Below are 23,435 nucleotides of genomic sequence, written 5' to 3'. Positions count from 1 at the left end.
ACCTGCTCTTACACGGGATTTAAGTTTCAACCATTAAAGCAACTGGGCTTGGACCAACCAGACAGAGGAGGGTGGAAGCGAAATGAATTCTGGAGTGATGAAATTAATTTGGACAAGTTAATGAAAAAAAAAAAGCTCTGATCTCACTGAGCCATTAAATGATTGATTTCCACATGGAAGCACCCAGCTCCTCTGACAAGCCTTTGACAAAACTGTTTCTTTATTTTCATGTGGAATGGTTCTTGACCAAAAGATTAAAAAGACTGAGGGGAGAAAGGGACAGAATGGATTATGAGCCCAACAGACAGCAGAAAATATGTTGAAAGACTGAAGTACTTGTGCATTCATTAAACATAAAGGTAGCATTTGCAGATGTTTGGATTGCTCAATATTCAGGCTAAGTTGATGGTTAGTTATGTAGGAACACAAATACTTTTAAATCTTCCAATATATAATTTAACATTTTCTTTTGACGGTTGTCTTTAAGTCCTGATATGTCAAGCAGGTTAATGGCAGAACATCAACCCTAATCTCCCTTTTGCTAATTTGGAGCTGAGGTTCTGTTAGAACTCGAAATCGCAATGGTCAGCATCGCATGGCAAGTGGCATGCCAAAGGGCTCTGAATTAATCTGCTGAGTCAGCCAAGCTACCAAAGCACTCGTGGCTGAACACGTAGAAGTCCGGCAAACCTTGGCATCCCCGAGAACTACTGTAAGAGTCAACTTTTGCTGTGTGCAAAAGCTGAAGTTAAAATGTTAACGCTCTAAATGCCATGTCACTAATTATTTTTGGAGCTGTCTCTCCAGATATAGCCTTTTCTAAAACATTGAAAGAATCTGCTAATATCCTTACAGCCATAGTCATACTCCAGTTCCTTCCTCCGCTGCTCTTTGTTTCATTCATGCCTTCTGCAGTCTGAAATACTCTGAAATTTCTAAAATGAGCTGTAATGAGTCCAAAGAGAAAAGTTTGACTTTTCTTTTCTTTAAATCCTCAGAGATACGTCTCTAAATCCTTTCCCCAATTCTATCAGACTACATTATTTCCCTAAAGACACGTTGTATCGTCCACCTCTAAGGTGCTCTGGTTATTGCTAAGATAATCCACTACAGATGAGTACAATCCGTTTGCCAAAGGCCGGCATTGAGCGCCAGCTGTTGATTGCGCTGTTGGCAAAGGACAAAAGTCTGACAAATTTTGTGTTCGCTCTAGGAAGCGAAGACCCCCTTACTTCCTACTGAGACCCTTTGTAAGGGTCAAGAGCAGTGGCCTGTTAATGCTCTCCGCGGCAGGGCAGAAGGAGAGGAGGGGAGCCCAGCAGAGCCCAGACTGCGGAGGTGGGAGCTGCTAAATCCTTGCTGGGATTTTTTTGCCTGGGAGCAGACAAAAGTGGGAGGACTGAACTCAGTATCAGTGTTCTTAGGGCATACACTGCTTAAGCCTATGATGGGAATGTAGCATGATGGGAACTAACTCTAAAAATTGGAATATGTACGCTTCAGGGCTAATTAAAGTGAAATCCTAATTCAGAAAGCTCTCATTCCACACACCACAGGCTCTAGCTGGGTTTTGCCACACACTACCAAATTGTCTCCACTTCTGAAGTAATCGTGCCAAGAGAGGAAACAGCATAGTAGTACCCATTGTACAGGTCCACCGCTTTCATTCAGTTCCTGTGGATTCAATGGCAGAATTAATTGCAAAATAAAATGCATGTAATTGGATTAATTAACAGTACATTTCAAGGTCCTGAAATACAGAATTAGCCGCAGGGTAAATGCACAATGCAGGTTTTTCCTGTGAACAGAACAAGGGCTATTTTTTGGAGCTGTATCTGTAGCTCATCGAGGTGTGCCTTGCTTAAAAAGCTGCTAGGATAAGAAATGGGGCTTTGAAATGGGAAGATAAATACTATAATTAGGGCTGCAGGACAACAAAGGATTATTCCTAAATATAAAATCATTTGACTGAAGTTGCTTGAAAGATAATTATACCTAAAATTGCTTGCATGGGGTCCAATATTTTCTTTACAAGGACTTACAAGACTCATTGAATATTTATGGACCTAGAATATAAGATTGGATGAAATTTAAAACATAAATTCAATTGCAATTTATTGTGATGAAATACCCTAGCAATTGTTGCCCCAACCTTTAAGCCTTAATAGACGGGCTTCATGTTGCAGAACAGAAGCCCGTGTGATAAATGATATCAAAGCTGAATGCCCTTGATTGATGAACGCCGCCTCGTTTGATGACTGTAAAACAGTCTTGAGGGCTGATCTCACCACTATTTTGGTTGTTTTCTGGTTGGTTGTTTTTTTTTTTTCTTAATGCATCTATTTCAGAATGGTTGTTTGTGCTTCTGGTATGGTTATCACATGCAAATTAGCATGCTGTTTCCCAGATGCAGATTTCATATTTATACATTAAATACAGCCTGAAAAATTGTATGTTAATTACATTCTGAGCATGTAGCAGAATTTCTCACTTGAACATGTTTTGTTTTGCTGGAAATAGCGCAAATTCCAGATCAATGTATTTAGTTGCTTGAAGCTTGGTAATAAATATATCACACTTTAGAAAAAGCTTTCTAATCATTACTATGACTAATCATTTACCGTTAGCTCAACGCTTAGACTTCTATCCCACATTACGTACTTGTTTATTTGTTTTTAATAATCTGTATTTCTCAGAAGACAACAGATCCTATAGGAAGGGGGGCTAAGCGTCAAAGCCAAACAAGCAGATTATCAGAGAGACACTGGCAGGGGAGATCTGTGAGAAGACATTTTGAGAAGAACAGTACTCCCTGCAGTTGGCTCAGTTAGCTATAAATGGTCTCTTTTTTTTTCCCCTATTGCCTATAAAGGTCCCATACTACATACAGCATGCTGAAAATCCATCTTCTAGGGGTCCCTCCTTTAGTATATAGTTTGCTGTGGCCAAAAGAAGACACTGCAATCTCACGAGAGGCCTCACTACTCACTGTAACGGAGATGTCCAAAGAAATATGGCTCCTCTTGAGACAGCAGGGAAAAAATCCAACAGGCTGGTTCAGTTGCAGATTTAGAAACTGTTCAGTGGTTGATGTTGGCTGGTGGCTTTTAAACTGAGAACTAGCGCAGATGTACCTACATCCCAGCATGTCAAAGGACACACCAGAAATATTTAGGGAAAATGTGCTCAAAAGGGAATGTAGCCATTCTCACATTTGAAATCAGGCCAGTATCGCCCTTGGGGATTGTGTTATCAAAGGCAATGCTGAGCAAGAAGCCCATTGCAATAAAATGGGGGGAAAGTTTTGCAGAAGTCAATATACAACATTCAAATTACTTTCTTGTTTACTGTCCCAACAGTTGCAAAACATCAAAAATGAAGAGGAAAGCTTAAAATACACAGTGAACTTCATTATTACAAAGATAAGCCTGATACAACAACCATTCAAATCAATAGAAATATTCTCACTGGTTCTCACGGGGCTAGGATCAAGCCTATACAAAGCAAAAAGAGTTTCCCAATAACAAGTAGTTAAAAATATGAGCCTCTTTTTTTCTATAAATGTAAGACCTTTGATGACCAATTATGGATTCAAAGATAGGTCCATAATCACTGGGCTGGCACGAATGATTAGTATGGACTTCAAGCACAGATAAGTCTCACTTTAAAATAGCCTGCTGCAGTATATTACAATATATCCTGAAAGCCACAAATGAGAACGAACAGTACCAAAATACATAGCAAATTGAAAATACCTCCCCCCCCCACTTCACCCCTTTTTACAGCTCTCATAAATCTTTTAGTAAATAAGTCAATCACAGAGGTACCACAGAAACTGGCAGACTAAGAGGTAGTTTACGTAACAAATCATCTCTGTCTGCAAGCACGTCTTGCTGCTGCAGGAAACACTGTGCAGTTCTGGAATCTGAAGCCATGTACGGCTGTTTGGTGCTGTGTCAACCTTCCTGCTCTAGTCCCAGGACCCAAGAAAATGCAGGCACACACTGTTTGGCTATGCCAGCTTACCTGAAAGCAATTCAGGTACTCACAGGGCAGTACAAAACATGCCCTAAACTCCTCACTTTCCCCAAGCATCAACACTCGGTTTGCTTTCTGGCCCCCTGATCATCATGCAGTCAACAGACATGTTGCTCTTTCAGTCTTAAGAAAGCTTTCATCTTAATAATTTTATACTCTGTGTATATAACTAATCTTGGCTTTATGAACTTTTATGTGCATGTCACATGTACCCAAATACATTCAGATTGGTATAATTGGAAAGAAAACTGCTATTTGGTTAGGAGGCAACATGACCAGAACATTCGATGTAAGCTCTATGTGGTGGAGTGCTCCACTGTGGACAAGAAATCATCCTCCCTTTGAGGCCTAACAACAACAAAACTTTTTGTCTGCTCAAGGAGTATATTTCTCCTGTGTGATCTTACAAAATGATACTGGTCTGTGATGAATTGGTACACTAGAGACAGTGTGCCGAATTAGATAAATTTGATAGTTTGAAGTAGCAGGCCACTCCTGTGATGCTGGTATGTTTGAATAGAATAATAATGCATGTCTTACTATCTCTTCTAAAAAGAAACCAAGAGAAATGCAAATGTAATTACATATCCATCATTGAAGTGCTCTACACAGACTGCTGTAGTCTTGCAATTCACTGGAGTCTTAGGACAAGATTCTGATAGGCTTTTCTTTCACTTTCCCATGAATGATGTTTCTTCACGTAGTCTTTGGCCCTTGCTACAATTTCTCTTTCCATAATGGGGTCATTCATCAAACTCTTCGACAGAACAACAAACTCCTAAAAAAGATAAAGAAAATAATAAATTAAAAGTTCCTTGAAGTTCTAATGATACTGAAATAGCTTGTACCTGTATCTTGGTTCCAGTAAAGCATTTCAACTGTGAGCCAATATATAAAGCCATTCAAAGTCATTTTTCAAGGTCAAGTACCACAGTTTATTTATAAACAGTGATCAATAAACAAGTATTTTATGTATTATTTTATGCAGCCCACCAACTAAGGTATTTAAAATCTAAGACAATCCCAAGACCATTAGGGCAAATATGGGCAACAAATTTAATGACACAAAAATTATTGCCTACCCAAGTGTTAGAAAACCAGGCTGGTTATAAATTAAATAATTCATCTGGCTTCCTGCATGGAGGACAGCTGGCATCAGATTGTTTGATCCCAGCTCAGCTAAACTTGTATCTAATTGCTACTGTAACATCTTTAGTTAATTTTATAGTAAGACTAAAAAACTCACTACACAAATATAGTCACAGTATGAAGATAAGAGCAGGCATGCAGCAACAAGCTCTTCCGGAGTCGCTGCATCTGGGCAGTTACAGATACAGCAGTGTTAGCTCAACAAGCTCTGCAAAAAAGCCATATATGAATGGGCAAAATACTAGTCCTTGCAGATTACAACTATTGCTTTGCCTGCTCCTCTGCCACTCTGATTTAGTTCTAGGGAAGAGAAATTGTGAACTTCAAACACGTGAAAGGAGATTTGATGTCTGAACTAATCTATTCTGAGCAGCTGGTCTAATTTTCTATCAAGAGACAACTTCCAATACTTTAGCTTGATTACAAATGTACTCAGATCTTTGCAAACCAGTGTCTTGGTTCAGCTCAGAAAAGCGGATAGCTATTGTGTCAATGGAAAATTAAGATAATACATTACTACACAACTCGTAGTGAAGATCAGCACATAGGGACATGGGGGACAAAAAGGATGGCAGAAGGAGATATATTATTTACACAATCTGTCAGCTATGAAAGGAAATACCACAAATAAGACCGGAGTTCATAGCAACGCTAGGTTAACTAGCAAACTATACTTGCAAACCAAAGCTCACAGTGCATATAAATACAATCACAGATACAAACTCTTTGGTTACCACAGAATCAATGTTGCTGTTGTAATGCAAGTGATGGCTATGCATAATACATAACTATAACGTAACCCCTGGGAAACACTGATATGTGAAATCACATTGAACATGTTATAATCACTGCTTTGACTCTCACTGACAAGACAAACTATCAATATATGCATCACTGCCATGAAATTTAAATAGTCAGAGATGTGCATCAGTTCTGTTGGAAAGGTTTGTAAGTAGGTAATAGAATAAGATGAGTTTCATACATGCATATTAACGATAACCTCTTATTTTACATAAAACCAGCACTGCTTGTAATCTTTGCTCTGTCCACACAGCACTGAAAGAGCAGCTTCTGGAATAGCCATGAGGGCCACATGCCCAGCATCCAGCCTGCCTTCCGTCCGCAGCTACCTTGCACTCAGGCACGCGCTGATTTATCTAGCGTATTCAGTTCCTTATTGGGACCCGTGTGGTGCGAAGAGGGTGTTTTCTGCCTGCTTGTGAGTCTGTCCCTAAAGAAGATAGGTGGGTCTGGTCTAGAGAGCACCCTGAGGCTGCGTTTATCAGACACTGCAGATACAGCCAATGACTCCGACTTTAGAGACACGCTCTTCTCCTTCCTCCGTATCTGCCAAGAATACAGAACAGGGAAGGTGGGAAAGTCTTGTACGACTTAGGCTGGCTTCATCCAATTGCCTGTATAATCACAGTAATAAGTACTGTTCACACTGAACTACATTCCAACTTTAATTTTATGCTCCTGTGGAGGATTTTATTTAAAGTAATGTTTAAAAATAATTTATGTAAATTACCTAAGAACAGAAGCAGCAATGTAACATTTCTTGACAGGTAGTCCTATTAGCATTCTTTTAAAATGTGGATATAGAGGACAAAAACTTGGAAACATGTAAATGATAGAAGAAATGAGATCCTTATTCACAGTTACAATACTTAATGCTGGGGATAATTTCAGGAAAATGCCAAACGGAGTCCAAAGCATAAAAGTTGAGAAACTGCAGGAGGGAGAAATAGCAAATGGAAAAATACCACGAGACGGAGAATAAGGACTTCTCAGCTTTATCCCTACTTCTACTAATCACATGTGACCACCTACAAGTCACTTGCAATCTGACTGGAAGCCAATGGGAAGATTCACTGTGACTTATCTGGGTTTTGTCTCGCACTCTTCGAGCGGCTGGCTTAGCTTGTTTTCAGTTTTGGACGCTCAGCCTTAGATAGCAGTAACTTCATTTTTCAGTTGCCTCCCTTAACTCCCACTGACTTGCATTTCAGTTGCAGTTTTGTGGTAAGTCTGAAGCACGGGCTCCCACGTGCAGAATGCAGACGTTCGGAACTCAGAGCTCTTTCAGAAAATCGAGCCTTTAATTTTTCTTTTCTAGAAGCCATTGCTACACAAACTATTAACGTTGTGATAACATGTCTCTTTATCAGCTGTTATGCTGCAAGTATTTGTGCAAGTGATATCTGCACAAATATTTGTGCATTCTCATATTTTGTCGTAGATGTGAAGTGAGCCTCACTTTTGGTGAAAGAAGGGCAAAAATCACAAATTACTTTTCAGTTATCAAACATAAGGGTATGCACTTCAGCAGCTAAAATGAAGGAGGTGAGATGCACGCTAGCTTACTACTTGGGGGACATCCGGATTTCTAATAAGCCTTTTGTTCACATACAGAAATGGGTATAATTGCTATATATGTGACAGAAAAACACAGTGTAAAAGTCGAACCTCAGTAGTTGGCCACAACCCAGAAAAAACAGGGGAGAAGATCATCTTACGTACATCCAGAACTGATATTACATGTGCCCTTTTTATGGGTAGTACTTCACTTCAAACACAGGCATTTTTCAACAGCAACATCCATAATACATTTTTCTCCTGGTAACCTGACCAATCATCTTTAAAGAAAATGTCAGCTTCTCTATATAGTACCTAAAAGAAATTCTGTACAATATTTTGCAGAGACCCAGAAATACAGGTATCTGGGAGATAAAGCTAGAAAATGAATGCACTGAGTAAAAAGAATGAATAGTCCTTCAATTACCTCGAGAACTACACCGGTGCCGCAGCTCACGCATAATGAAAATAAGATGCATTGTTAATATATTATTTATATAATGAAAGTAAGTCTGCAATTAAACCATTTCATAGCAGCTTCAGCAGATAAAAGAACATGCTTCTTAAACAACAGAGAATCACCCCAGGGAAGGCAAATGCCAGATGTAAATTCAGAGCAGCGACACATCTACCTAATGGCAGGCAAAGCTCAGAAGTTAGCTGGCACATCTGTGTACTTCACAGGGCAATGGGCCAGTATTTCTAGGGGAGTATAAACAGTGATTGCCGGCACTGCCAAAAATTGCAAATTAGTCTATTCAGTGTGAAGGTTCAATGGTCTAAAAAGTTCGGCTATATTCTGGCTTGAAGCCCTGGTGGCATTGACCCGTGTTTGGCAGAGGAGACCAATGCACCTTCAGTGTATTGCTGCCTGTACCCAACTGAGCCGCGATTCCCTCTTACCACTTCAAAAGTTGTCTCTGCTAACAGTAGTCTTTCCAGGTCCTGCTCTCTCTCAAACTCTGTTTATGCTTGGCCCCTCTCTTATTGGCTTTGAAGTTTATTTACCTCCTCCTGTTTGCTCTCCTTCTTCTGTGAGCTTTTACAGACGCTGAACATATAATTTTGAAATTTAGGATGCTGAATAACTCTTTCTGTCTTCCATTTTAACATGGTTTTGCATTATTTATTGCCCAAAAGCCGCTGGCTATTCTTATCTCTCACTTATTTTTTTTATTTCAGTCCCATTAACTCAGTGTCAAATATTCCATAAACTTGTAAATTCAAGTAGTGGCAGGATCAAACTATGATTTAAAAGTAATGTGCACAGATGATGTAGTATCAAGGACAAAATGTTTCATAGCTTTCACTTTTACATTAACTGTTTCCATCTGAGTATTGTCTTCAGTGATTGGCAAGGCTTTCGCTATTTCTAGTCGTGAAGACTCAGCCTATGTGCAAATGGTTAATGATGACTACATTTACGCACAAAATTTCCTACTTTTCTGTAAGCCACAAAAGCTCACTTTCAGCAAGAATGAAAGAAGAAAACCAACAGCATTCACAATTTAAAATTATTCTCATTGTGAAATGGTCAATTTATACCCCTCTAATTTAGCTTTCAAAAGATAAGATGGTCCACAGCCCAGACACAATTGCTCATATCTAAGCTAACCGTATTGTAAAGCTTTCCCTCCCCAGATCAGTAACAACTTGAAAATAAGCAATGCTTTCTACTCTTGACCTACGATACAGTCTGTATCATCACAACCAGATAGGATCCACTAAACTTAGCAATGAAAATTTCTTTGACAAATTCTTAAAAATCTTTGGCGGCCCAGATTCTTCAAGACAGCGACAGACTTTCCCAAGCACCTGAATACAACACTAGTATCTCTGTATGATTAAAACCATTTTCCCTAACTAACCTGCTGCAATTGAGGTTAGAGCAGAAAATAGTTTACCAGATACTTCAGATGTTGAACTAATCAGTGTAACAAAAAACCAGGAAACTTCTTACCAGAATATATGTTTTTCCATCCCTATTGTCAGACTGAATCTTCTAAGGCGGTATTCAAAGTGCCATGGGCAGACTATTCCTTCTTCCGATAGTAAAAATATGAGGAATACCTTGAAACTGTTAAGTGTTCTAACTTAATAGCATTTCTTTGATCTAATATAACTCCCAACCTCTGATAGACTGTGTAAGTGGTTTAGAAACTGTATTTGATATGGTTTAGGGAGATAAGGAACAAGAGTAAATGGTTACTTTATCTTTGAAACCATGAGTGACGATGATTGGCATTCTGAGCTCATCTCTGCAAGAACCAAGTTTTTCAACAACTCTGCAGCGGGATTAGAGCATTAGCCTGCAAACAAGTATTTTCCTGACCCATTTGCAAACTTTGATAGTTTATACATTATTTGACACCAATGAAATTATAAAAGGGCTTTTATTAAATGAGATATAATTGCTGTTTTACAGAGAAAGCAGGGATATTACTTTCCTTTCTAAGATAGGGTAACTGCACAAACGTCAGTGATTCCAATACAAATATCACCTAGGAGTATGATAGCCAGTATGGTAATGCAAGTTACCATCTTCACTTAAATGAGATTCTGCGTTCTACAGAGACAGAATAACAGCAAAAAGGGGGTCAAGAAGCAGCAGCAGAATAGGGGGATTTCTGATCTTTGGCACAGCAAGCTGCAGAGAAGGAAGCACAGACAAAAGGGGTTTAGGGCTAGATGATCTCTGTAGGTGCCTTCCAACCCAAAGCATTCTATTATTCTATGATTCTATACAAACTAAGGTTATAGCATTCTAGACATATTTACAGCCTGTGACTCTAGTTCTGATATAGAAGAAAGTCCTTAGCCATTTGTACAGTCACTGATGTCACTGGGACTTCTGTGGTTAAAATTGCACCTTCCTTTAAGTGAGGAAATATATAGCATATTTTTAATTGATCTTGAATTCCAAATAAACACTTGGAATGTAGGATGCTTGGAGATCACAGAAGAGGCTCCTTACAAGGATGTAGGATGAAGCTAATTGGGTCTGGTATGAATAATGTACTTGAATTCCAAGCCAAATATAACTGGCATGTTGAGGGAAACAACAGAATGTATCAGAATTAATATCAGGAGAGCCATCAGTCTTGAGTGTTCAACATGATCATATATCCTTAAAGATTTGAAGAAGCATATGGAAGTCAATGGGCTTTTTTGCAGGGAATACATGTACAAATAATTGTGCAAATAGCTTTACATCTCAGCCTCCTCTAGCCTGGAAGCACCCTATTTCCAAGGGATATTGTAAGAAGAGGGAACACTTCTGCAACAAAATAAATTCCAGAAGTTAGCAAAGAAATTTTGTTGTAGAAACCTTTGGAAACACTGAATATTCTGGGGGGGGGGAACCCAAACCCAAATCATGAGCTGCAAGAATTTTTGTATTTAAAAAGCCTCCAAAACTAACAGAGAGACCTCACCTTCCTGAAACACAACTTAATAGGATGCATTAATCACACACCCCACAAGGTAAATAAATACGATACCTTTTCTACTTTGCAAAATTATCAAATGGAGTGTTCTAGTAAGGTTTTCAATCTTCAGTTGGATAAAAACTCTAATGGAATCTGTGTCTGAAAGTCATCTGCCACAACATATATGAATATGTGACAGTAAAGCCATATTGCAGGAAAGTATACTGAAGTGAAAATTTCCAGCATTTAAATGTGGGTAGTGTTCCCTCTCCCCCCACTCTTGCTTATCTTTGCAGAATCTCCATTCTAACACTTTGATTAATTTTAGTCAATTATTTTCTGACCGAGCAATATCTTGGACCTAATAACATTTTATATTAACGCTTACTGCTAGAAATTATAGATAACATATTATCTAAAACTTCAGGCTCATAGTTCTCTTTTGGTTAGCTACTGCTTGTCTAATATGAGCTCATATTTCAGTTAGTACTTGAAGGGCAATACGACATATGCATGGCATCTCTTCCAGGGTTTGTTTATGGAACCTTCAGAACTAAAGTGCAACAAGTTGATGAGAACTGAGCCCCACTCAGATGGCAGGGCTCTAAAGCAGCACAGGCTAGACAAACATTCAGCAAGGCTGACACCTAGTAAAAGTTTAGTGAACTGCAAAGTGAATGTGAGACAACAGCAGAGCTTCAAGAAAGGCAGTCTAACACCTAGAGGTTTAGGAGAATCTGAGAAAAACTGCTAAGAGTAAAAGCCAAGTTTCCAAACAGACATAAGCATGGAATGGAAAATGAACCTAACTTTTGGAAGGGAAACGTCTAAAGATTTGTTGTTTTCTTACCTGGGGATCTGAAAATAGCAGTCCTGTTTCCTTATGTTTTATTATTGCTGCATTCCCAGGAATGTTCCTTGCCAGCACTGGAATATCTAAATCCATTGCCTAGAGGAATATAAAGGAAACAACAGTTTATTAGGATTCAGGGATTTTGAGATGTTCATGATGATGATTTTAAAACGAAAAGCAGAAACAACAAACCAAACCTCTTTCCATCTCTCCAACTTTTTAGTTGAAAAACACCGTGACTAAGGTGATCTCCTATATGGAACTTCTCTGAAATATTTTGTTTATATTTTTGTTAGTCTTGTAGCTTTGAACATATTATCAGAAGCAATCAATCCAGAATATCAATGGATAGCTGTTTCATTCTTTATTCTTTTCCACCTCAAAGTATGCAGTTTGTTTCCCATTGGAAGCTCCCGACATATGGAAGGTGTGAAGAGGATAAAATTAAGGTTCAGATCAAAGGTTCTCACTGTAACTCCTACCCTTATTGTGCATAGATAAGAAGATTAGTTCATAGCATAAAAGGCCAGTTCTCCCCAACAAAGTATCTGTTCTTTTGTTCCATTAAACACACACTTTTCACGGCTTTTCTACATCGTGCAGAACTGGAGAGACGTGGGTAGTTCAAGGACAGTGAAGGTGACCGTGGAAATCACTTGGCTCTTTCCCCTCAGTTCTGATTCCTACTGCTCATATGGGGCTCTGGAAGTTTTTCTTTTGACAACATCTGTTACTATAGCCTGTCTTGGACTTTGAGCGTTCAGGGAATGCAGGGAAGTATGCAGTGATGCAGCTTCTGGCTGAACTATAGCAAGGAGGGGAGAGAAAAGGTTATGCTTTCAGAACACATTATGCTTTCAAAATGTATTATATACAAAACTATTGGTATGGGACTCCTCAGAGACCAAGGAATACATCTGAAGAAGTAGAATTGAATTCCACACAAATTATGGGATGGTTGCTTGATGTAATTTATTCATTTATTTGTATGTATATGTACGTGTGCAGGTATGTACATACATAAAAAAAGGAATGGAAGTGCGGGGTCTCAACATTGTAGCACTTCAGGTTGCCTGCAGAAACAGGAGCAGAGATGCAGCACAGCATCTATTCAAAGCTAGTGTCCTGGTTTCGACTGGAATAGTGTTAGTTTTCTTCCTAGTAGCAGGCACAGTGCTGTGTTTTGGATTTAGTATGAGAAGAATGTTGATAACACACCGATGGTTTAGTTGTTGCTCAGTACTGCTTATGCTCGTCAAGGACTTTTCAGCTTCCCATGCTCTGCCAGGGGCACAAGAAGCTGGGAGGGGGCACAGCCAGAAGAGTTGATCCCAACTGCCCCAAGGGCCATTCCATACCATACGGTGTCATGGGCAGTATAGAAACTGGGGGGGTTGGCCGGGGAGCAGCAGTCGCTGCTCGGGAACTGGCTGGGTATCGGTCGGCGGGTGGTGAGCAATTGCATTGGGCATCACTTGCTTTGGATATTATTATTATTATTACTACTATGATTATGATATTGTTATTATTATCACTACTATTTTACTTTATTTCAATTCTTAAACTGTTCTTATCTCAACCCAGGAGTGTTTTTCACTCTTACTCCTCCGATTCTCTCCCCCATCCCATTGGGGCAGGGGGAGTGAGCGATGGCTGCGTGGGGCTTAGTTGCTGGCTAGGGCTAAACCACGACAGCTAGTAAATCATTTCCAAGAGACCTAACGCCTGGCAACTTCTAAAAAATACAGCTTAGATTTTGAAGTAACTAGTGTGCAAACTGTGGCCACTCAACTTTGTTACTCATGCATATCCTGATCTGAAACTTTAATTACTATTGATGAATTTGAAGTCTTGAGATGCACTGACTGTAAAACCAGAAAAACACATACTGTACAATTATCACAGTGTCAAACAAGAGAAAGAAACTCACTCCCCCAAATCTTCAATCTGCTTCATACTGATTCCCTGTCACTTCAGAGTGAATGCATTTTTAATTACTGTCATTACACTCCCGGATGGGGAGCAGTTTTGCTTCAGTCTACGTAGCAAGAAAACAAAACTCCAAGGAGAAAACCATGCTTTTTTATAGTTTGGACAAAACGGAAGACAAAAATACCCTGGCTGATAACGTACAGAACCAATTATGTTTTGAACATGAGGGACTGCTGCGACTTAGCAACATGTCTTAATAGCTTAAAATATCCAAGAGAAACACTGTTTAAATCACCACTGCAGATGAATTTACTCTGGACAAAGAAATTCTATAGCCCTTCTGGCATGAACATCTGGTTTGCAGCAGTTAGCTCTAAAAATAATAATAACCCTTAATGAAATAACCTGTTCTGCACTTTCTATCAGGAACTACAGGATCAGCTGGAGGTAATTCAGACAAACAGATTGATGAAGTGAACACAGGCCAGAATAAATAAATGAGAAACATAAAAACTACAGACCAGATTTCTGAATTTATCGAAGTGTCTAAAGTTTTTGAGATACAGCTTTTGTTAAAATAAAAAAAAAGAGTAATTTTGGTGAGAGGAAATACAGTTCTTGGTCATCCACAAATTATTTTGTCATTTGCTCTGACTTCACTGTTAAACAAATCTGTTTTTCAAAGGTAGATTTCCAAAACACACGACAACAGTATCTACTTATCAGTACAGCAAAGTTCACAGAACTTCAAAGTTCACCCGGGAAAGGAGGGATACCTCTACTCTTTGAACCTTCAGGTCAAGGAACCTGCTTTTGGCTCTAATTACCCAACTATAGACCTAACAAGGGGTTCCCACAAAAGCACGAACATCTCAAAGAGAGATGGAATTTCTGATTCAGCTCTTTTTCAGCCCTGCCTATGGACAGGCTTAAATGCCCTTGTGTTCAGTCTGCTGGCTGTTGATCTTATTCAAACGTGTTCAATGAACAGGGAATGAAGATATTTTACTTGAACTTCTGAACTGAAAATCAAGAGCTTGATAGTGGCAGCGAAGCGTGTCAGCGTTCATTGTCACCTCCCTGAGGCCCTCTCCTCACCTCTCTGTACTTCTCCTTTTAAAAACCAAAACTGTAAGAGTATTTCAGGTCTGGCTACTTTCCAAACAAGCTATTGGCTGTTCAAGGGAAAGAGCACCATTAAAAAACAGAAAGAAGGAAAGAAGGAAAGAAGGAAAGAAGGAAAGAAGGAAAGAAGGAAAGAAGGAAAGAAGGAAAGAAGGAAAGAAGGAAAGAAGGAAAGAAGGAAAGAAGGAAAGAAGGAAAGAAGGAAAGAAGGAAAGAAAACACACAAAACACAGCACAACAACCCCAGGACTGATGGCTGGAAGTGGCACTATCCCCGCAAGAGTTACCTGCAAGACAGAGAGGAGTTTGGATTTGAGCATGTCAGATGCAGTGAATAGTGGACACTGCCGCTGGGCTGCACATCAATTGCGATCATCAAATACGTGAGTGCCCTGTGGCAGGTCTGTGTTGGGCTGTACCTAATGGTGTGACTGCTTAGGCTGGCACTGTATTGCTGTGCTGCAGTTTAGATTGAACTGTAGCGCAAATTTAAAAAAAAAAAATTGTCGCAAGATACGTTCCTTCACTTCTGTTTCTGAATGCTACATAGTTGATGACTCATTGAAGTTCATCACTAAGTTTATATTTCATTTCCCGTAATTTCTGAACTCTAAAGGGAAAGACATTTGTTCTGTCTCATAGAGTTGGAGGGCAGTAACTGCTACATAAGAAAACTTTCAGGTCCCAAAACACATAGGTACCAATGAATTATAGCTACCGAAAGACAGAACAGATGGCCAAATACATAAGATGAGGGGCTGGCTTTATACCAGCTAGCCTTAAACAAATGGATTGGGCTGTAAATAATTACTGCATGAAGTAGCTTAGAATTTAATTTAGATACTTAGTCTATTTTTAGGCAGTAAAAAGAATCATTTGCATTGTTGAAAATATGTATAATTTACTGACCTAGGTTCCACAAATAATAGCACAAAATAACATTTCAGTCCATTGGCCATCTGTTTTGTTACATTATTCTGACTGCAAATGTGTTTTAAAGCTATTTCAGAAGGATGCAGGGTGTAAATTTCAGCTTTGAAAGCATGTTACACAATAAGTATTTCTAACCAGCAATATAAGGCCTATAGAGTAAATACAGACTTTATTTACTATTTTGTCTTCTGGATTGTCCCTCATTTTCTTTCTCCTAGCCTATGCATCTTTTTGTTGGCCCCCCTCTTCAATTTTACTGCTCTACAACATCCCTTCATTTTTATTTTTCTATTTTTATAGTTTGCTATGACTTGTATTCCAAACTACTAGGCCTGTACTTCACATGTTGTGTAAGACTGGATTTCGCCCTACAGCAGAATAGAATCTGTCCATCTTCCTTTTCTATGATGATTTTTTTTTAATTGACCTTTTTTGGTAAAAGCGTAACAATCTAATGATTTTTACAACACTTGGAATATTCTTGAGAGCACAGAAAAAGTACCCTGATGAAATGGTGCTGGAGTCAAAACCTTTTTCTTACCAACTATATAAAGACCATACAAAATTTTCCAATAGTAGTGCCTTTCTCACCATCACATGCCCAGGAACATGCAGAACTCCTGAGTTTTCTGAGGAAGAGATGTATTTTAAATGCTTGCTATAATGTTTGTTTTCTCTTCTTCAAATACCAAACAAAAAAATAGATCACTTTTAGGCAAAATCTCTGAGATAGCAGTACTAGATGACAAAGTAACTAGTTACCATTTCTAGTTCTTTCATACCTTAAGGCAAGTTGAAATAGATACGGTTATATATTTATCTAATTTATCTATTATACATTTATCTCATACTAAAATACTATTTACAGATTCATGACTTTGTTAAATTTTGAACTTTCAAGAGAATGCAAGTTGCATTTCCAAATTCAAGATGTTATCTCCAGCCTAGGACCGAAAGCTTTTTATACATAGTTTTCTGCCTTGTTAATCTAACAAGATCTTAACAGATGGCCCTTCCTACTGCTGGCCAGCTCATGCAGGGACTTAACTTTATTAGATTGACACTTCCTCTGAGAGAGAGATTTTTACAGTAGGATATTTTATAAGCATGTCATCAAATCCCACTGTACAACTGTCTAGTAAACAGACATACAACGCTAACACCCTTATAACTTTAGAGGAAGAATTCAAACAGGTCTGAGCTACTAAAAAGGGCAAGCTTCAGCTAGTTTCTCAAGAGATAACTAAAGACCTAACCCTGCTTGTATAAAGTCCTGACTCAGCTGGGACGGGAGCTGTTGTCTCACGCCACCTCTGCCATGTCTACTGGGCTTTCCTTCCTATAATGCAAGGTTTCAGTTTGCACCCGTAACTGGTAACTCATTTGCTTGTAACCAGTATGCACCTGAACTAGCATGCTCAGGCTTCTGGAAGCATGCCACCTCTTTTTCTCCCTGTTACATGACTTCCATGATAAACTCCAAGTTTATTGGAGTTTATCCAATGAGTTTTTTACTCCAAGAGTTATCAGTTCAGCGATTAGGCTGTCCTTCCTCCACTATTGAACAACAAGGCAATATAGGACTGAGGCTGGTGGAAAGAAGCAGGTCACACCTACGGTTATAGATTTTCTAGGAGGAAATAGCCCACTTCAGAATATTTGAAATTGCATTTCATCTTCAACTCATGATTATGCATGAACACAAACCAAACCTGACTATTAGGTTTGACATTATTTCGCCAATGTAATAACAGAAGAAAAGAGAGCAGGATCTTTTCCTCTTCTTTTTATGAAAAAGTTATCATGTACAAGGAAATAGCTAACAGCCTACTATAGCTCAAGTCTTGCACTCAGAAGACATAATTTAATTTTTCCGCTATGGTCAATTGCCGGTTTATTTTAGCATGTTTAGCTGTTAAACTCAGATTAGGACTTAAAGGTAGATTAAATGTCGATTAACTTTGTTTTTAGTAAAGGTATTGTCTTCAGTAGAATTAAATGTATCAATCATAAGAATGGCCTAGGACATGATATGCACAGCTACATGTAAGATAAAAAAAGTAATACTAACTAATCTACTACATATATGTAAAAATACATATATATAAATAAATTCAGCTCAAAAAATTAAAATACTTCTTGATGATTCATCCTAGTATATAATTTTTTCTGATGTAAGAAAATCATCAAAATGGAAGAAGCTAATGTCCTGCATAGAATGCTCTTTTGCCAGAACAGTCTTGTAATTTTTAGAGAAAGAAGAAAAATATAACAGAAAGTATTTACTATTCTGTTCGTGTAGCAATTTTCAGTGAGAAGAACAGTTGTTGGAGGGTTTTGTTTTTTTTTTTTTTTTGACAGGTCTGGAAATGAATTGGGAATAAATTACTCAACATAACTGTGTAGTGGAAACTTAAAGGAACAGCTTTCAACTAGAGGTGGTATTTGACTATTTAATAGTCCTGATAGGAGAATTGAATAGTTCAGCCACACAGAGAAAAGCTCAAATAAAAACCTTCCTTGTTGATTTAGTCTTATAGTTATCAGATGCAAAACTTGTCAGAATTCCAACTTCAAAAGAGGAGAGCAAAAATCAATAATTCCTGAGGCAGGCGCAACATTACCTCTGAAGTAAACTGGCATTATCTTTTTGCTTTGAGTTACACATACTTGTTAAGACACTGAACTTACAAGATAGCTCCCTCTCCTGATAAAAGCTAAGGAAAGTGCCTTTTAACTGCTCAAATCTGATGGGAAAATTTGGGGGAAAACGATACCAACTCTCCCGTCAGTCCTGAGTTTGCATAACAATTTGTATTGGGCCAAGCACACTTGCACTTCTGTTGCGGATGCTGTGTCTCTTAACAGTCTTTCTGGTTTGCTTTTTTGGCCCCTTCTTTTCCCCCCTCCTCTAACTCACTGACACTCCCGGGCAGTAAATCAGATGATTGGGTTTTGGTCAACTGTTACGTGAGCAGTCCTGAAGGTAACACGTAACTGGTGAGGAGGAGGTGACAGTTACTTAACTTCCACTTCTCTAAAGTCACTGACTTAGTTGTGGCTGTGTGCGGTGTTGGTACACTCCATTTCATCTCAACTACCGAACATACAAAATTTGTCTCGCCTGCCACACTGATAAGTTTGGAAATGTCACAGTCTGTAGTAATTGTTGGTTATAGAGTATTGTTGCTGTGAAACAGCATCTGCTTCCACCTCTGAGCATTGGCATTTTAGAAAGGAAATACACATTTGCTATCTTACCATCACCTAACTTTCATAATTCTTACAGTGCTCACTTAGTTCTTACTTATGAAGCACTTTCAGGTGTGTGGAAGAAAAGCATGCTGGAAATGCAACATGTGATTGCTCATTAGAAACAGAAATAGGAGATTCATTAATACAATCATGCAATAGTTTCTGTGATCTTCTGAGATCATCACAAACCAACATTCAGCAGTCACCAAAAAAAATGGAAGAGTAAAAGGCATCTGTCCAAAGAATTTCTACTTTAAGTTTTAAGTACATTTTTTTTTTTCCTAGAAAGCATGTCATACTAAGCAGCGCTCTACTTTGACAGGTATGAAGTAAACCTGGTTATTAATTTTCAATACCGATGGCAAAACAAGTAAGAGCATGTCATTCATTTATTAATCATTTCAGAATTAAATAACCAAATACAGCTCTTAGATTGCTTTTTGAAATGATGTAAAAATAAATGAAAGTCTATTCTAGCAACTTCTCTATTATAAGGAAGTGGATGTTGAATCAAGAATAGTGACAACCCCAGTAAATCAGAATGATTCTTGTATCTCAGGTCTGTATTGTTAATTTAACAGCATTGATAAAATTACATTCTGTCCTTCAAAAAATAAATAGCCAACGCATAAAAAACTGTCAGTTCAAGGGAAGAAAACTTTAATTACTAACGCTGGCAAAAAAGAAGTATTTTAGTTTTGTCTTCACTAGCTTTGAAACATGGACATAAAATATTGACACACATTTCCAGTGATAAAAGACAATTTCAGATTCACTGTAACCTCACTGCAAAACCTCACCACCAAGATGCAATTACCTCTAGAATTGCAGCAGACATCCCCTCTGAAATGGAGCTGTTCACCACAGCAAAGCACCTTTTCATAGCAGCATGAAGATCATCTTGTGGCATCTCCTGTAATAAATGTACTCCAGATGCCCTAGAAATAAAATGCACAAAAATAGGACACCTCCTAAGAACATGCTCTAACAATTCTTCCTAAAACTTAGGGCAACGATGGAAGGTGGTCAGAGCAATTCAGGCATGGTTCTGATGCTAACAATCGCTTGCTCATGGGCAAGCCACTTTACCATGTTTTTGTTAGCTTTCTATCTAAATGCGGTTATAAACTCAATTATACATTGTCATCTGCCACTTCATTGCTGTTCTGAAGTTTTATAGTTGATCACTTAACACCACGCTCTGTTAACCACAATCAGTCTCATAAACGAAGGAGCCGAGATCAATGGATAGGGGTGCAATTTTCCCTTAAAGAATTTGTGTAATATAGGGAAGATGCATGCAGAGATTTATAAAAAACACACAGTTTAAATACTTGGGGAAATGGAGTGTGATCATCAGAATGGTCAACTGCTGGAGATGCTGACTTTTCAGATGCTGGCTTTTGGGGATGGAATGTGGTTCTGAAAGATCTCTTCTGGTTCCTCTTTTATTATAAGCACTCTTCTGTTCTGAAGGGTTACATTCCTACTGTCCTCATCTTCCTCAGATTAACGAAGGTCAATCAAATCAAGGGTGAAGGGTGGAACAATAGGGTAATTAGGTGTTTGGTCTCAGATGAAGTGAATGAGATCTTTAAGACTAGTGATCATTCTGGAAAAGTCAGCACCTCCTCCACTTGATGAGCCTGCTCCTGTCTCTTTACCCTCAACATGAGATCACTAAGCCAGATGGAAACACAAGTGCATTTGACATTAGGGGCTGCTCCCTGCCAACTACACTTGGTTAAACATTGCTTTTCTGATTGTGCAGTAACATCCAGCTTCTGTAGAGATAAATAACTGTATCAACTGGAGTACAAATGCTTGATTACAGGAGTCATGTTTCCCATGAACAACCTGATAGAAAACAAAAAAAATCATCTCTTGCTCCAAAAATGGAATTGCAAAACACGTATTTTATGCAGATTTTACTATCAGATATTATCAATCAGAGATAATATGGTTGTTCCGTTCAAGTCAGACAATTCTAGGTTCTGCAGACACACACAAAAAAATCTTGATTCTCTAACATTTATATCCTTCAAACAGGAAGCATATAAACTAGGGACAGAAAAAAGCTATACAGGGTTATCTTGTCCGTCTACTCGTTTACCCAACAGCAGCAAGCATGCAAAATCTTGCAGAAGCCAGGATGAAAGAAAGAATGAAAAGACCCAAATGAATAATAAATATAAATCACACTAAATCAGATGTGATTTAACACAAAACATGAAAAGATCTACTGGCTATTCTAAAACTTAAGATGTGTAGAATACCTAGGCTGAGAATGTTACATGCCAAACAACCAGTACACATTTGTTAGTTACATAGAGATTTGTGCATGTATATTCACTTGTATACACAAAAAAGCATTTACGCACATGATTTAAAAAGCTAGTCAGCCAGCCGCTTTCCCTTGGAGCCGACAAAAGGCTTAATGTTAACTTCTTACCTTTTAACTTTTTCCTTAACTTCACTTGTAAAAAGTGGATCAACCTAGAAAGGAACATACACACAGGTATATGGCTTTACTTTAGCACTATAGTGTATGTTTGAAATACCCAGAAAAGAAAAATAAATTTTAGCATATCTTTTACTAAAATATTTAAACACGTGAATGTGCTGAGCTTTAAAATCATACCACAGATCTGTAACTTGGTAGTAGCATTTGACTCTTCAGACAAACGCTCTCATGAGTGATCGACACTTAGAATATCCAGCTAAGGGAGCTGAGTGCACCGGATAGCAGAGCGGGAATTGCCTACTCCACTCTAAACCTTTGAGTGACTACTCTAATGCAGCGTAGCTTTGGGCTACTGTCAGAAGGGGAGGTTCCGTTTCTTCCCCCCTGACATCCCTCTGGCTGTAGGTTCTAATTAGAGCTAGATCTATTTAACATGAATGACTGTTTTCAGATGACTCTGCTAAGGCTAACATGATTCAAGTGACCGATTTGACAACTTACTAAGTGAGGAACAATGCACTGATGTGCCAAGCAATTGTCTCCCTTTATGTATGGAGTAAGCAATGTGAGGAAGGAAAGTAACTTTTCAGGCTTTAGTTATCGCAGGAAGCAATCCGCATGTAAACTGAGACAGTCAGATAGATGCTTTGCACTGACAGAAACAATTTGTTTGAAAACTAATAAACACAAAATTCTAAAATACAGTCTAACATGAAGGCATGCTACAGTTATTAAAAAGTTGTCTAAGCTGGGCAATCAACTCCAGCAGGCTTACTTACAAAGCTTAACTATGTCTGTTTTTGTCATTTAACGTGATTAAAAGAAAGAAACAGAACTTGGAAATCCTTAGCTAGACATGAAGAACAGAACGAGACTTTTTTTATAAAGGCTGACTGACTATATTAGATTAACTTATGATAGCTTGCAGAGCATGCAGCAGTTGTAAGTACTGGGAACAACATGGCTTATGTTTTTTTAACACATGTTAATATTCTGGTTTGGGGTTTTTTCACATTATGAGATAGACAATACTCACAAAGCATTTCAGAAAACTTTTGGAAAAAAGTCAGAATTTAATTGATAACTATGATTGTGTACTTTGAACACAAGATTAATTATTTCATGAAAACAGGGCTTCATAAATTAAAAGATTCAAGCAAATCACTCTTGCACTAAGGAATGAATTCCTACAAAATGCAAGAAATAAAAGGCTTGCATAACTGCTTAAGAAAGTATTTTTGGTAACAGCAGGGCGGGGAAGTCAAGTGCCCTTTCCTGAACTACCTGATCCTGATGACGAAGTATGATACACATCCATACACTAAACCAGTAAGTCATGTCACAGGTTCCTTGGATATTTCATACTGAACTTCACAATTGCTATTTCTACATATCTTTTCAGCTTTTTGCCCAAAGTACTATTTGGATGCCGAGTTCCTCTCATGAGGAACTATACTCTGTTTCATTTAAAATCAATGGAGTACTTGCAAGTGATTTAATGAGCAGTGGGATATGGTCTTTTGTTCTTCTTCTTTAGAAGGATTAGAAAAACTACTGCCTGTGACTCATAAAATTTGTAAGATATTAATTTCTATCCCATCTACTTCTGTGGAAGCCAAGGAATTGCCATCTGCCTCATAAACAGAACAATCCTTTAAGCTGTATTCTTCTATTGGTAGATATTCCAAGAAGCCTGGCCTGAATATGAGAATTCAGTTAAAATATTCCTTTGAGGATGGGTGTAGCAATGACTTAGAGAAGTGATCCCCCTGAGTTGCATTTAGGAACTTGAGGGGGCACAGTTATCTAACCACAGGCTCAATATAACAGAAATTAGATACAACATAAGCTGTTCAGTAAGTTGGAAATGCACTTAAAAGATGTGAATGCTTCCAAAGCC

General features: G+C 38.3%; 1 protein-coding gene across 1 annotated transcript in view; it reads right to left on the bottom strand.

Annotated features, from left to right (window-relative positions):
- Positions 1-4,669: 4,669 nt before the first annotated feature.
- The window catches only part of GLT1D1 (glycosyltransferase 1 domain containing 1), a 58,701-nt gene continuing 39,935 nt past the window's right edge, over positions 4,670-23,435 (bottom strand). The window contains exons 9-12 of the mRNA XM_075718988.1: positions 21,524-21,567; positions 19,889-20,009; positions 11,824-11,922; positions 4,670-4,816 (exon numbers count right to left, since the gene is read on the bottom strand). Coding sequence (XP_075575103.1) covers positions 4,670-4,816; positions 11,824-11,922; positions 19,889-20,009; positions 21,524-21,567 — 411 coding nt within the window. The remainder of the gene's footprint in view (positions 4,817-11,823; positions 11,923-19,888; positions 20,010-21,523; positions 21,568-23,435) is intronic.

The sequence above is a fragment of the Pelecanus crispus genome, chromosome 11 (assembly GCF_030463565.1).
Source record: "Pelecanus crispus isolate bPelCri1 chromosome 11, bPelCri1.pri, whole genome shotgun sequence".
Taxonomy (NCBI): Eukaryota; Metazoa; Chordata; class Aves; order Pelecaniformes; family Pelecanidae; genus Pelecanus; species Pelecanus crispus.
This window is presented reverse-complemented; position numbering and strand designations above follow the sequence as displayed.